Consider the following 16,571-nt stretch of genomic DNA (forward strand, 5'->3'; position numbering starts at 1 on the left):
TTCCCATTAATCAGCCTGAATTTTCTTATTTTAGTTTCACCCTGTTGAACTTTGTCCTGCTCTTGGTTTCAACAGAGAACAGATCATATCCCTCTTGCCTCTGACAACTTTTTGGATATTAGTAGCTGCTATCTTTGTAAACTATTTCTCAAAGGGCTTAGTTGCCTTTTTAAAAATATATTTTATTAACAGTTTTAAAAAGAAGATTAAAAACTAACAAAGACCAATACTGTACAAAGTTCAAAGGGCTTGGTTTCCCAGGCCACTTATCATTCTAGTGGCTCTCCAGCTCACCTGCTCCAACTTCTTCATATCTGCTTTACAAGCAGAACTGAACACATTTTGAAGCAGCACAAAGTACAATTAAATTACTGTCTCCTGGGAGTTGAACACATTGCTTTTATTACAGCAAGGCACAAGAAAACTAGATTGGTACTTTTCAATCCAATCTTGTTGCTTGCTCAAATTGTGTTGATTGTCAGTTAGCATTCCTAAATTCTTTTTACATGTACTTCTGCCAAGCCAGGAATAATGGGTAATACTGCATATTTATTATTTTTCCTATATGTATGCAGGAATTTATATTTTTCACATTCAGACATCATTTTCATGGATTTGGCTCAGTGTTGACGCTTGTTGAAGCTATTTTGAATCGTGATTTTGTTTTGTTCTCTGAGGCATTAGCTAATCCTCCAACCTTGAGGTTATTTGCAAATAAGTATCCTTCCCATCCCAACATTTGTGTCATTTATAAAGATGTTAAATAGTACTAGACAAGGATGGAGCCCTGAAAAATTCTACCCAATATTTTACTCCAGAATAATGCTGAACTAGTTATCAGAATGGTTTGATTGTACTTGTTGCAAATCTACTGGATTTCCATACTATCTAGCAGACTTGTATCCCTATTTCTCACAAAATAGATCTTATCATGTTGCTCAGATTAAAGTAAGTAGCACCCACATTAGCCTGATTTGCTAACCCAATCTAATCCAATCCAATCAGGTCCAACCAAATCACATTGTGATTTATTACAATGCATGAATCCAGCCACACAGCAACAATGTCTTCTTGAAAATTTCATTAGTAGCCATATTATAAAAATGCTAGTAAAATTTTATCTGGAAATGCAAACATAAAAAAATCTTTTGCAGATGTTATACCATTTTCCAGGTTACACCTTTTATATCTAAACACAAAAACTGTTCATTCAACTGACTTTGAGGAAGTTGGATCATATTCCACACAGGGAACATTAGACAACTTTTAAAAAGGTATACCTTTTCCATCTTACATATTTAAATATGCAATCCTCAATATCTTAGACCCGCATTCAATTATTCATTATTGTACTTTATATTAATAGTAATAGACCCCGAATCACTCAAATAATCTGTATATAAGTATATGCCCCTTTGCTCCTGAAAGATCCTACTATTTTTAGTTTCCAAGAAGAACATCTGAGAAATGTCTTAAGGAATATAAAATATAGTTCACATACTGAACGGGTTTCAAGGATGCTAAATGTCACAGGATTAAGACAATTTCTTAATCCAAGTAGCACCATGTCCCTGGCAACTTCAGTACATTTGATTAAGGAAGACAGTTCTCAAATTTCTTTCTTCTCTTTTGAGATTTCTACTTAAATGTTACACTACATTCATATATTACACTGAATCATAGGCTGGTTTGATGGTTTTAGCTTTGTACGCTGGGCAAATCTAGTCATTATTTAATAAATCACAGTTAAGCGAAGCGTGTCTAAGCATGGTATGCTTATCCAATGTCTCTCTCTCTCTCTCTGTGCATATTGACTTAATTAGCAGGAGTGCCATGTAGCATGTTCTAAATAATATAGCTCTTCTTGATAAATGATTTCTGGGGCCAATGGAATGTTCTTTTTTAAAAAAATTAATTACAGTCCTGGCATTATTTTTTTGAAGCTCTTAAATATGTCAGAACCTAATACACTACGACTGTGAGTAATAATGATGCATCAAATGTATTTATTTTTTAAAAACTTGTTTCACATACACTTTAAAATATAAATAACTACAAAGTTTTTCTGCAGCTTTGTATGTAGCACTGCAGTCCCATGCAGTACTCACTGAACTGGAAAGAAGAGCCACCTGTTTTTCTTATTTTTAACATGACTGTCTAGTTAATTTCTATTTCTCACCAATCATAATAGCTTAACCTGTGGGACAGTATGAAAACCACTGAAATGGGTGGAAATGATATTTTTAAAAACAAAGCATTTTCTCATTCCCAGCAAGTTTTAGGCAAGAACTTATACTGTAACTAATAGTATTTTATATTTGTTAACACCCAATTTGTGTGCATGAAAGCTTTTTCTCTACCAATCAATTTAATTGTATAGACACAGTTCTAAAACCAGCCATTTTTCTCCTCCCTTTTTTTCTAATCAATTTGCTTGAATTAGAAAAGACGTGGCTAAATTAACAGTAATTATAATAATTATAATAACCTACATGCATTACCAATTTTGAAACATATCCTTCTAAGGATTCATCTTCAAAACATTACATTACATAAGTTAGCCTTACTAAACCAGGGATTCTCCAGATCTTAGACTTCCCAATCAGCATGGTTTATGGATGAGCTTTGGTTTGTAAAGATGAACTACTACATAGTTCCTCTATATTCCTTTAATAAGTAGAAATCCATTGTAATAGTATATAACAGGTTGGAAATGAAAGACCTACCTACATTAGTGAAGGCAGAGAAACTTTTACCCATATACTTTTTCAATCTAATTATGAGGCAGACAACTATAGATGTATCAGTCACGAGTTCTATTTTTTATTTTTACTGATGACTATTGATAGGAATATTGCTTTATTTTGTTCTTTGATCTGAACAAAGAGGAAAGCAATTAAAATTAAGTCGTACTTTTCCTGATAATAAATACTCTTGGCTACATTTTAACAGACATTTGTCATAAATGTAATTTATTTATCTTCAGTAATAGAAATAAAACATGTGAGATTATAGCAACAAGTAAAACCAGTGTATACACAAAGGGCAGGTCTTTGGGAGGCAGTAGGCATACAGCATAAATTGCTAAGTAAAATAATATTCCACTCTTCTCTAAATAGAACTTCCTCCCTCCATCAGACGAGATACCCCATTTTTATTACTGAATCAGGTGGACAAAAGAATTGACATTTTTTTCTCATCCATCCTCTGTGCAGCTGCAATGTTTTCTCAAACAGAGTAAGAACCTATTTTCACAACTCTAATTTAGAATATCAGTAGAACTGTGCATGTACTGTTGGCACTGATCCACATGCCTATGTGGACAATATGGGTTTCCAAATAAAGCACAGCTTAAAGCTTAAATAAATGGACTAATGGACTAATGATAATAGTGTTACCATAAGTGAAATGGACACCATACATTTTAAAGTAGCGCAATTTTAGGAATAGCAGCTTTAAGAATAGGTAAAACATTTGGATTAAACATCTATCATTCTCTTCTACTGATTTTTAATCTATAAATAAAATATGATCAGGAAAATTACCGTACCTTTATCAAAGATGGCTAAAGACACTGATGCATCTGTTTTACTGAAATGAATAATGAATTCCATGAGAAAGTTAAGGAATTGCTAAGCTTAAATGCAGGTAACCTAATTGCTAATTTACCATTATTGATTAAATTTCCCTGAGTCTTTGGAGGTGACTATGTAGGCCTATAATTTATGCTGATTTTTTTCTTTGGTAATTTTATTGATGCTACTGTTGTGAGTCCAATGCCTTTGCTAAAAAATGTTTTCAATAATAGGAAAAGACTTCACTGAAAAAAGGGGGAAAAGGGAAAATACTCAGACGACCTCAAGAATGCCGGCTGGGCCAGATTAAGGCCCCTATACACAGCTCCACTCTTCTAATGCTTAACTCAGGGGTTTCCAGACTGGTGACAGTCCATGGCCTGTCTCAGACAGCACCAGAAATAAAGACCTCTTTTAAGGAGCAGTATCAGAAAAGATTTAGAATCTTGATATTGCCATTGCTAATCTCAAAATACTGTGTTTCTTACTGTCTATAATAAAAGTGGTTGTTGCTGTTCCATAAAAATACTACTGCAGTTATAGAAATCTTGTTTGAGAGTATTTATGGTTTTTAGACTTCATTATTTATTTATAATTCTATTAAAATATTGTGGAGAGCAATGTAGGATATACTGCCAAAGTGCAGGGAAATAATTATTGATGCATAAATAGGCAGAATCTAGTCTTCAAATTCTCCCTTCCTTTTTCATATTGTAGCTGGAGGGCCACTTTTATCAAATAAGTCATGGAATAGGTTATAAAATTCAGGTGGTTTATAAAGGAGGTGTTTTTACACACTTCTTTTTGGCTTTTCCCCCATTACCTATCCATTTACATATTTCTGAATGTGTTTGTTTATAGGAAACAACAAAGAGAAGCATAAAAATTTTAAAGCAAAATATTTGCTTTAAAAATATGATTTTTATTTTTGATTTGCTTTATTTGATTTCCATCTTCTTCCATTTATTTTATCTATTTTACTCTGGAATTAGATCCTGTATTTTATTTTTATTCTTTTTTTGATATGGTTATAAGATTAATCAATAAACTACTATTGCTACTACTACTTCAATACGCCTCAACCTGGATGATCATATCCGACAGCTTTTCTCTACCAACAAATGCCCCTCTAGGAATATTCCATCTCTGCTGTTTTGTAATTCCCACATTGACCCCCGATTCTTTTTGATTCACATTAGTCCAACAAAAGAAGGCCAAAGTATTTTGCTTTTAAACTTTCATATTTGTTTCATTAGACGTTCTGGAAAAGCTATTTTTTCATATTAACTATTTCCTTTTCAGATCCACAATTCATACTTTTCAAATTGTTTGATACCTTAAATATTTCTTGTATACTTTGAATATTTGATGTACAGACATTTTTCTGTTGATTCTGTAAGACATACAGATAAAATTATTGCTAGGTGCTTTGTATTGTTTTGGTTATTACATTTGAAATCAGTACCTAGTTTCTTTGATGGCACAGATGAATATTAGGCGATTACATTCTCAAAATACTGCTGGGGGGAAATGCTTACTGACCTTTAAAAGAGGTCAACTTTCTACATCAGAAAAGATTGCTGTACTGATAACTCTTGGATCCTATTCAAAATCTTGACTTTTAAACAGTCATGATTTGTAGTGACTCTTGACTTTCAAAAGTTCTTTATCAATTTGGCGCAAAGCCAACCAGTTACCTTGTAGGGGAGATGGGTGACATAGAAATTTAATAAACAAATAAAATGCGCAAATGATTGCAAACCTTGTCACATAGATCCTCAACTGAGAGCCTTCATATCTTTGTTGGCACCTGAGATATGATGGTTAATTATCAGGGAAGGGTGTTATTCTTTTTAAAGTAAGGAACTCTTGAGTTCCATGCTGTATTCACATATTTTTTCATGTAAGGGAGAAGACTTTTTGTTAAAAAAAAGTTTGGGCCAGCCACTCTCTCAGCTACCTTATTTCATGGGAAAAAAGGGTGAGTGCCATGAATTCCTGAACAGAGATCGAATGTAACTCGATCACATATTTTGTATTTTACTCATTATTTTACAACCATAATATCAATCATAATATCAAAGCTTGCCAAACCGCAATATAATTTAGTATCTGCCTCAGTCAAGAAATCATAGTTTAAGACAGGGCTTAGTCCTAATCCACAATTATGTTACAGTTTAGCATATTGGGTGAAAACGGCCAATGTAACAACGATATATAAAAATAAATGCTCACAAGGGGACACGCGAACCCTTATTGCATTCATTGTGCACGTATCAGAGTCTCCGGGTCAGAGTCAAGACCAAAGCGGTCCAAAACAACGAGACCCCCGCATTCGTAGTGTGTGGCTTTTCGGGTGTTTCCCACAAATTCTCGTCCCTGAGTCACTTCCACGGGAGATCGGCGCTGCTCCAGGAAATAAATGCGCAGCGCACACTTGGTAGCTTGGAAGACAACCGTGTCCCCATTATTTTGCGAGCGCGCGGCTGCAGCGAAAAGATCTCCGTTTTTGGTAAACCAAAAGCCTGGGCCAAAAGCAACCAATTACCAAGCAGCCTTCCTCTGGCATCTTCCTGGCCGTGCGGTTTGCGGCTGCGCTTTTAAGGGCAAAACAACGACGCCTGTGTTTCATGCGGCACTTCCGTGTGAGTTCCCTCCGCCTTGACGCTGGCAGGTTAAAAGGGAGTCGTTTAACTTGCTGCAGCCGCCGCCGATCTTCCTGCTCCTCCTCCCTCCTCGAGGCCCACTGCTGGAGCCCTGACGTGAGTGGGAGGAGAGACCAGAGCAGGCTCTTGTGAAATACACCACTTTTTTTTCCTTTTTTTTTTTAAAAAAAAATCCCACCATTTACTGCCAGAATTGAGCTCCCAAACCCTTCCCCACTCCCCGGCCCAACCCCACCGCCCGAGGAAATAGGTGGGTAATCTCTGCTGGCTTGGAAAAGGAAGGGGGTGGGAGAGTAGCTGCTCCTGCTCTACCGCCGCCCTCTTGCCTGGCTTTGTCTCCTAAAATAGGGATTGCCTCGAGGAGGCCTCTGCTTGGGGTTTTTTTTTTTTGCCGGGAACTGGGAATGGGGCGCGCGAAGACGCGCTCGCGGGCGCGCGCCAGTGTTTTGAAAGCAGCTGGTGCGGGGTGGTGATGGTGATGAAAGTGGAAAGCGGCCCGAGGGGAAAAATATGCTGCGGTGACATGATGTTAGTCACGTTCTTCTCTGAAACGCTGCTGTTCCGCTTTTTCCGCTTCCGTTTTTCATTTACTGCTTTTGCTTGAATGAAGGCCGTATTTAGGTCCCGGCCTCTTGTTGCTTTTTCAACGCACCCAACCTCCCTCCGGTTTCTTTCCCCATCCGGACCTTGTTAGTGCTTCCTGGGGAGAGGAAAATAGAAAATCGGAAATTCTGCTGATAGAGGCATTGAGTATGCAAAAGTGCTAAAAAAAAGGGGGGGGAAGCATACGCCCCCCCTCCAATTCCTTTCAGCTCATGGAAGGAGTAGCTGAAGCCCTACCTACCAAAGGCTTTACAGGACTTGTCTCTTTCTCTTATTCTGAAAGCATTGCAACTCTAAAGGGACTCTGAGCCAAAGAAATAAGCAGGCCAGTTCTAATTGGTACTTGAACTGGAGACCTTCAGGAAATTAGGATTAGTTTTAGACTAATCTGAGTTGAGGTTACATTTTAGAAGATGCATTGGAAAACTACTGTTTTTGAAGACATTGGAAGTGGAATTTCACTTGAAGGGCCCCTTTTGCTCACTGCCATTGTTTTAGGAAGGTCCCTTTTGTTCTGGGAGTTGAAGAAGGCATAATAGTGTGCTTGCAAGGTAGATTGATCTATAAAGTTGTCAAATGTATTTTAGCCTAGCATGGTGTAGAAATGGAGCCAAGGTAGTTAGTTCATGGTTCTATATATCTCACAAACCCTGAGAACAGGGTTGAGTTTGCAGGGGTTAGTAGATCCTGCAAACTTAGTGTTACATGGATATCTCCTGTTATAACAGAGAAAATGAAATGTTTATTATGCATTCATAAAAATTGTGAAAGAATAATTGCAGGAACATTAGACTGTTATTTCTGTGGGATGAATCACACACACATCAGTCTGGAGTCTGGTGGTGCCTACGTTGAAAAAATAAAATTATACTTTTATATCATGGAAGCTAATACATTTACTTTTATCCCAGTAATCCACTTGTGTGTTGATTTTACACAACACACAAGTGGATTACTGTGTGTTGAGTCTTGAATTACTTGAGTCTGTTTTATAGATCCCACAGGAACTGTAGGCCATGGAGAAAATCAATATGCAGCTCCACAGATTTTCCCAAGTGATCCCTTATGATTTGCTCTCATTCCATTCCTGTAGAATTATCTTTCAAAATGCATCTTTTCTTCTGTCCCTCTAATTTTTACCTATTTACTTATTTTTCCAGAGCCCTTGATTTTTTTTGAATTTTTAAAAAAGTCCAAAAAAGAAAATTTATGCTGCAAAGCACTAATTATCAGCCCAGACAAAACCCATGTATTTGATTGGGGCTGCAGTTCATTGTTTATAAGTATGTTATCTTCCCCCACCCCCCAGATCCCCAGAGCTGAGTGGGAATAGAAGAAAACCATCCAGTAAATGCTTATGTTCTCTACAGCGGCTATTTTGTAATACTCTGTCATTTTGCAAGATCATCTATAAACATGTTCCCACAGTTCCAGTTATTGGTCATCATATTGAAAACATTTTAAGTTTTCTGATGTTATTTCTTGAAATAAAAAGGATTTGATAGTTTTTTAGACTAATATACAATACTGTGCATTTGTGGATCAATCAAATGAAAATACATTTGAGCCATAAAAGCTTATAATAAAAATAGGTATTCTGTAGAGTACCCCAGATCTGTCTCCTGATAGTGACCATCTCATTGAAAACTTTGAAAGAAATCCTTAAGTACTGCAACAAAATAAATGCTTAAATGTTTTTACAAATTCAGATGATCTTACCTGGGTTTTGCACAGCACATTGTTAAGCTTATCTATCAGAAATTATACCCACTAAATCCAAGGAAGCAATAATGAGGAATAGCATTGCAGCCCTAACATGCAAAGCAGCTGAAGCGTGGCAGAAAAGAAAAGAACAAAACAAAAAAATGTAGAAATTGCCGGTATACCTTACAGAGCAACATTCCAACATTTCTTTAAAGCTAAGAACAAGAAAGAAGAAAAGGGGTTCAATTCTGACCCTCCCTCCCTCCCTCCCTCCCTCTCTCTCCCCCACTCTCTCCCAGTTGGGGATGAGAACTGAAGTTGTAAAATCAAAAGAGCCTCTTCTCATATAGAAAGAGATGGCTTGAGGAAAGCAGCCAGGAGCTCTGGGAGAGGGAGAGAAAGCAGGACCAGTATTTATTGTAGGTGGTCCTAAGGAATCCTGCCTTTTAAAGGAAACCAGTCAATTCCCAGGAAAGGAGGAACTGGGTGGAGGGAGGGAAATGGTGTGAGCCACTCTCATCTCTGCAGCAGCCAGGCGTTTCCGTGGTGGTGAAGGGGGAGGAGAAAAGGGTGGTGGTGAGGCACAGTTTTTGACCCTCCTCTTTCATTGATGAAATTTAAATCCTTAGGTTTTTACCTTGAAGACAGTTTCTCTGAGTCATTTATTTCTGAAGATAGGTATAGGCAGAGAGCAGGGAACAATCGGAGATAAAATCCTGATGAAAATCATTTTTTTTACAGCGTGGGTGGCTAAGACGATTATGATTAGGACTTTTATTTTTTTCTAAAAGAGTATTCTGTTGACGGTATGTAAATTTTGAATAACAGTGAGGGAACTATCTGCTACATCGGGGGAGAAGTCACTTAAAAGAAAGCTCTTATTTTTCTGAGCTTTTCTGGCATATTCTGAAGGAGGTAGTGTCTTAATTTTTCTATATTTATACAAGAAGAGTATTTATTTTCATAAAGATACAAAATGTCATCATTTGCAAAAGGTAAGTGTAAGCATGTTAAGTTTTGCAGTGCCAGAATCTGTATGATGTTCGTGGCTGTGTGTGTGTGTGTGTGTGTGTGTGGTTTTTTTTTTTTTTAAAGAGCTGTGCTGTGGCTAACAGGCAGCTACTGAGATAGGATGGTAATGATCAGAAGCTGTTTAAAAGGGGTATCAATTGGATTAAGTCAGCAATTCTCTTTTTGAGGGTTGCTTAGGTGATAGCAAAGCACTGCCAGTCTCTATCATCTTGTATGTTTGTGTGTGTGTGTGAGTGAGTGAGAGAGAGAGAGAGAGAGAGAGAATGTGTGTGTATATGTGTGGGAAGGGGAATATGTGAGTAGGATTCCTTTTCTTTCTCCAAATGTTAAAAAAAAGAGACTAAAACTAGACTGAGGCAGTTGGAGCTGCTTGTCCTCAGTCTGGTAAATTAAAAAACGGTCTGTACTGAATAGTTTATCAGCTGGCCTTCCATTAACATTCTGGTGACATAAGTAGTTATTAAAGCTTCATTTCTCCTAGGTATTTTATGGCCGTGCATGTCTGTATACGTGGTTTGAAAACCCTGTATTGTGAAATTGCCCACAAGCAAACATTTTAGCTTGATGACTGATGCATTTCTGTGACAAGGAAATAATTGAATAGTGTGCTTGTTTCACGGAAATAATCTCATTTCTGTTTTATGCCACAAACTGAATATATGAAGCCTTCAGTATTAGGAAAGTGTATAGATTATTTCAAATAGGCAATACATAGAAAACCAGGTAGCAGTTCAGTTCTGAGTACTACTATCTATGCCAATGGAGTGTGAATATACCTGGTGGATTATAGATACAGAATAATCTTTGTAACGACTGAGTGAGAAGCTGAGCACTACTGACATGACTGACTCTTAAAATAGACTCCTTGAAAGTGATCTAATGAACTCTACACAGCAAAACAAAATCAACCCACACCAATAAATGTTATTTTAACATTTGTTGTTGCTATTTTTTAAGTCCAATACTGGAGGAGGCCATTTTGTATAAAAATGGATTTCATTATGTTTTCTAAATGTGTCTGTTTTATAATACAACATTCCTCACTTAAAAGATAGTCTTGGTTGTAGATTCTATTTTTATGTATCTCCTACATTCATAGATTATGTTGTTGTAAACAGAGATTAAGTATTAGTAATTGCTAATATAAGCTTAAACTTTCATGGTCAGAATGTAACAAAGCACTTTTCTGTACTATCTAGCATTTTTAATGGAAGGTCAGTAGATCTTACTTTTCTTTTTAATGCATTTAAATGTATGCAATATCTTACATGCTTTTTTTCATTTTGTTATTGTGAAATAAAATGGTGCTTTTCTTTTGCGCTCCCTCCCCCCCCCCAATTTTGGCATACAATTTTAGGATGAATTGGGATCCTGGAAAGGGATTTAGCACACTACAGCTTTCTGTCCTTTTGCTAAGCTTTTCACATTATCAAAGATAAGCTTTGCCAGAAAATCACATTATCACTTAGCAGATCTAGGCCACTCTAATTAGGTTAAAACTAAAAAGTGTTGTCTATGCGAAATAATTTTATTTGTTTATATACACTGAATAAAAAGATAAATCTAAAATACTTAAAGCCAGTACATATGCTGGATGTTTCCCCAGATGAATGCATTTGCACAGGGTTGATGTTTAAATGTTTAGGTAATGGGTCTGAAAGTCTATGGTCCATGTATTTCTATTATTAACAGGAAAGTGGCAGAATTGAAGAGGTTGTGCTGCACAGAAATAATATTGAACATCTTTCAGCAATATATAATCCAGTCATAATTTCTTATAAATTTCTAAAGCAAATTATGTAGGTACATGGTAGATTTTCTAAATCCATATACTGTAGATTATAACTATATATTTAAAATGGATTAAATAAAGCTGTTTAAAATGGAATTAAATTAAAATGGAATAGAGTATATTGTTGACACTACCTACCTGTCCAAGAATACTTGGATTCTGTCTTTCTAGAGCAATATTTCACATGCTGTCTAAGTAAAAACAAAAAGGGGAAAGGATAGTACTACCTACTTAATTATATGTAAAGTAGCTTACTGGATCCCAGTTTCAGATTCTGTACCATGAGATATACTGTAAATACAGAAATGATCCTTGTCATGTTCCTTATATCTCTTCTAGATACATACTTTTCTTTTCTCATCTTTGGGTATCCCTCTGTCCCAGATACATTCTGTACTTTTAATATGGCAAGATGTGTTCTTCTATCTTACTTACTTAATACATTTGAATAAAATCTACAAGCAGTGATTCAGAATTTGATGTGACCAGATTTCAGCTCCCATCTGTCCCAATTAGCATGAATCATGGCAAAAGATTTTGATAATTGAAGCCCATCATATATATTTAATCCAATTTTGGGTTATCTGTCCTTAGTCTGACCAAACAATTCTAGAGTGTAACTAGCTGTATGCTTTCCTTTCTCTAGCCTCACCATTGTTTTCCTTCTACACCCTCATACCACCCCACATCCACCCCCATTTCGTGTCTTGTAATTCAATACCCTTTCTTTGAGGTCCACTTAAAATCACCATAGAGTCAGAAATATCATCCTGTGCTGTGCTTTTTTAAAAAACAAGCTAGGACTATAAAGGCTGATTAGCATAGTACTGCAGTACTTGTAGTATTTTCATATATTGTACTTGTTTCATTTCCTTATCTTACAGGTGTGCATGTAAACAAAATCTTGTCTCATGCAGCATTTATCAAAGTGCAGTTTTGTTTAGTGGGGAAAACAAGGTTCAAAATAGACTTTGAGAAAGGCAGAGTTTTATAATAAGTAGTTTCTTTGTTCACAATTTAGTTGTATTTGAAAGCAGTAGAAAGGAGTCATATTACTTTGTTTTAACTAAAAAGTCACGGTAGCATAAGTCTCTCTTGTCCAATTTGATACCGGTATTGTATGCCTCCTTTCACTAAGGGTAAAGAATGGCACTAAAAGCACGAAAATATCTTGAACGTTTGATTGGAGCCATACTGCTTTGCTATCCAGTTGTCTCCATTAGAAATACCTTCAGAATTTTAGTTGCAGTGGGGGCTGTGCCAATTCTTTCCTTACGATCTGGAAATAGATAAAGCAGACTGAATGTGGGATCTCTAAAAGAGACAGAAATCTTTATCTTTCTGTGTTTCACAATTTTATTATTTATTTCAAAAATAGTTCTTCAATATGGTCCTTTTCCTTTTTGTTTTATTCTCAAGAGTTTGTTAACTAAATGTAGGACGGTTGGAAAGTTCTTACCTTGTTTGTTTGTACCCGAGCTCCACTGTCTGGGTGTATTTTTTTTTTAAAAGCTATATTTTCTTGAGTACAATGTTAACTTTTGCAATAGCTGTGATGAAGCAAGTCTGTTCAATTTTTGTTCAGATTTGTTCAAACTTTTTTGCTTGCCTGCATCACTATATTTGCTAATCCTATCGGGCAATGAGGGTGTCATCGTTTTATTGCTACATTGGAAATGAGACATGCAGTTGACAAAAGCAGTAGGGAAGGCAAACAGTTGAAACAAACCAAACCGATGTTCTAAGATCGTTTTATCAGGCGGTTGTAACTTCCAGGGTTATTTTTGTGAGACTGGGGCATAAATATGTTGTATAGCTACTAAGAAAGAAAGCTGGTTCTACTTACAATGAAATTAAAATACATTTCATTACCCAAAACAAAACTAAACGTCTTCACTTGACATCTACAGTTGAATTTAAATGTTTCTTCTCTAAATTGGGATAATATATTTTATAGGTGTTTCCCCTAACAATTTTCAAGTATGAATATAGCAAACCTGCTTTCAAACCTAATGAACGTACCCTTTTTAAACCTTATCAGCCTTTTGCAACCCAGAAGCAGGAAAGGATATTCACCCCTCATCATGTCTAGCTATCTTGAGAGCCGGAAATCCAACAAATCTGGAAGGCATCATTTTAGGAAAGAAATCTCATCTTTATAATGAGGAGCGTGATTCATTAGTATGTGACACATGCACTCAGTGCAGTTAAAATATTAAACAATTGTGTTTCTGCAATCTGAAAATCTGATCATTCCAGCCCTGATATTTATTATTAAGTTTCAATAGTTGCAATTATGATTAGTTTTAATAACTGGTTTAAGTGGCAAAATGTTGTAGGTAGAGATCTTGCATTTATTATTCCTAGCTGATGTACTTTTAGTGTTAACTATGGCACGTACAGAGTTACATATAGAGAACTAATAGAATGCCTTTTGTTTGTGAAGATTTACTTATTGAACGAAAGGGCTACTTTGATAACAAGGTGCTCTACCTCTATTGTTACATGAGTGGCACTTTTGTGAAAGGTACTTCTTGATCGGCTCTTTCTGTATTTTTTATTACTTTTCATCTGCTCTTGATGGTCCATCAAACCTCTGGAGCAGATTTCAAAGATAGTGTAAGAACTGAAGAAGCTTCTTGGATGAGAAGCAAAACATCTTCAAGGAAAAACAAAGTCCTGTTGTCTTTTGAAAAAGCCCCTTTGGGACAACCATGACTTGTATCACCATACTCCGTAACTTCTTTCTCAGCAGACAAGAACCATTGACTATAAGCCATGGTGTTGTTTATATTATAATTATCAATCAGTTTCCAAGAATGTTTAACTTGGATATGTGTTAGTTGAAGAAACTTAAGAATTCATAATTGTGTGAAGGAACAGAGGATTTTTAATATAGAACTTTAGGTACAGAACTTTTGAGATACTACTATTTTTTAGTCTTTCTAACAAAGCCACAACAGGTTGTTATTAGTACTATATTATAGAAGTCCGATCACTCCTTTTTAGCCTAATAAATTTTAGTGTCTTCAGATACAACTGTCAAATGTATTGGAGTATGATGAAATAAGCTGCAGGTCTTGAAATGTCTTAATTAATTTTATTGTCTTAATTAAATTTATTGGTCTGAAAAGGTGTCATCAGATTCCTAATTTTGGGATACTGTAGACTAACGTTTTTTTCCTACAGTGTTTAATATTAAGTATTTAGCTATAATATAACAGCCACTTCTTGCAACAAATTATTCTCACTTTGGTCAGATACAATAGAAAATCACTGTTCTTAACATCTATTCAAAATCCATAGATTCATGTCTAGTTTTCTGTTACCCACATACCAAGTTTGAAGTTTGTTTGTAAATGGGAGTCCACTCATGTTACTTTGAATTTTTTTTTCTAATGTCAATTCTCTTCTTTCCTACCACCAGTAGTAGATTCAGTTTAAGATTACAAAACATGGTTATAATGCTGATTGTGTTAGGTGTATGCTTGGGTCTAAAACATAGTAAAAGAAAAATAACAGAATTAGACAATATGCAAACAAACTGGGAATTGATTATTGAGGGAAAAACTTCTATGTTTTTGTAGATTTTCACGGGTAGAGGTATGCACATTTTGGTGTATTCGGGTCTTTTCCCGTGTAAGATTGAGAGTATCTTCATGACGTTTTGACAAGATCCCACTCGTCATCTTCAGGCTGATGTCTTCGGCTTCGTGCTTCTGCGAGGAAAACGTACTAGTGTACTAGAAAATTGTCTAGCTTGTCTTTTACATGGGGCCAGATGACAAACATATCATCTACATATCTGAGCCATAATTTTGGTTTATAAGTAGTTTGTTCCATCGCCCTAATTTCTAATCCCTCCATGAACAGATTGGCAATAACTGGGGAGAGCGGTGATCCCATTGGTGCCCCTTGCGTTTGTTTGTATCTTTGTCCTTTATACATGAAATAGGTCTTAAATAGGCAATGCTCTGCCAATTCTATGATGTGGTTTGGTGGTTGATATTTCTTTTTGATCATTGCTAGAGCTTCTATAATGGGTACTTGGGTGAATAATGGACCACATCAAAGCTTACAAGTAGGTCACCCTGCTCTATGCATTGGTTTCTCAGAATTTCTATGAGATGATATGCGTTCTGCACATAAGAAGCAATCGATTCCGCAAACGGTTGTAGTTGTTTGACTAAATATCTAGCCAAGTTTTGCATCGGAGAGCCTATGGAGCTAACTATGTCTGAGAGGTATGCCCTCTTAATGTATTTTTGGGAGGCCATATAGTTTTGGACATCTCGATGACTTCTCTCTAGGGATGATTGTTTGTTGAACTTTCTTTATCTATGAGGCTGGCCTTTATCTTGGTTTTGGTAGTTTTTTCCAAATATGTGGTTGGGTCAGTACTTAGGGGTTTATACGTAACGTCTTGGAGGAGCTCGAGCAACTTTTTATCGTAATCCACTGTATTCATTATCACCGTAGCATTGCCTTTGTCTGCGGGCAATATGATTATGCTATCATCCTTTCTTAGTTCCTACAATGCTCTGTATTCTTCTCTGGACAGATTACTTTTAGGGGGTTTACTAGTGCAGATAATGTTAGTAACCTCATGTCTAATTTTATCAGCATCCTCAACGTTAAGTTTTGTCAAGCTGGCTTCCACTTCACATGTCATTGTTTCTATGGGAATTCTTTTGGGCGCTACTGCAAAATTAAAGCCCTTTGTTAAGACACTTGTTTCTGCTGTAGTCAGCTCTCTGTTAGAAACATTGTGAACTACCTGTTTCAAATGGTGCTGTACTACTTTAGGGGGTCTCCCTTGATTTTCTAATTTCTTTTGATATCTATTACTTTTGTAAAAGGTCTCAGTTTCAGCCCTCCAAATGGCCAGTAGTTTTATTTTGTCCCACAGAATAGGGTGAACTGTGTTATTTATTTTCAGATGCAGAGTTAGTAAATCCTTGTTTGTTTGATCTAATAAGAACCTTTTGTTATGGAGTTCATTTCTCAATAATGCCATTTCTGTGCTATATAAAAGGGACCACCGATAAAATTAGTAAGATATTACAGAAACACAAAATAAAAACAGTGTTCCGCACAGATAGAAAAATATCGATGATGTTAAGAAACCCCAAGGATAGAATTGAACTGGAAAATCAAGGGGTATACGAAGTGCCATGTGCCTCCTGTCAGTCATCTTAC

The 16,571-nt window shown here is 36.2% G+C and overlaps 1 protein-coding gene across 3 annotated transcripts in view; it reads left to right on the plus strand.

Annotated features, from left to right (window-relative positions):
• Window positions 1–6,209: 6,209 nt before the first annotated feature.
• UGP2 (UDP-glucose pyrophosphorylase 2) overlaps window positions 6,210–16,571 on the plus strand; it is a 33,325-nt gene continuing 22,963 nt past the window's right edge. The window contains exon 1 of one of the 3 annotated variants that reach the window (XM_034432459.3): window positions 6,210–6,491. Coding sequence is in view for 1 of the 3 variants with exons in the window: in XM_034432457.2 (XP_034288348.1) it covers window positions 9,525–9,543 (19 nt within the window). In the remaining 2 variants the exon portion in view is untranslated. Of the gene's footprint in view, window positions 6,492–9,031; window positions 9,544–16,571 lie in introns of those variants that run through there. The other 2 variants (XM_087886538.1, XM_034432457.2) reach the window with 2 other exon arrangements.

Source organism: Pantherophis guttatus, chromosome 1 (genome assembly GCF_059756535.1).
Source record: "Pantherophis guttatus breed Tessera chromosome 1, ASM5975653v1, whole genome shotgun sequence".
Classification (NCBI taxonomy): Eukaryota; Metazoa; Chordata; class Lepidosauria; order Squamata; family Colubridae; genus Pantherophis; species Pantherophis guttatus.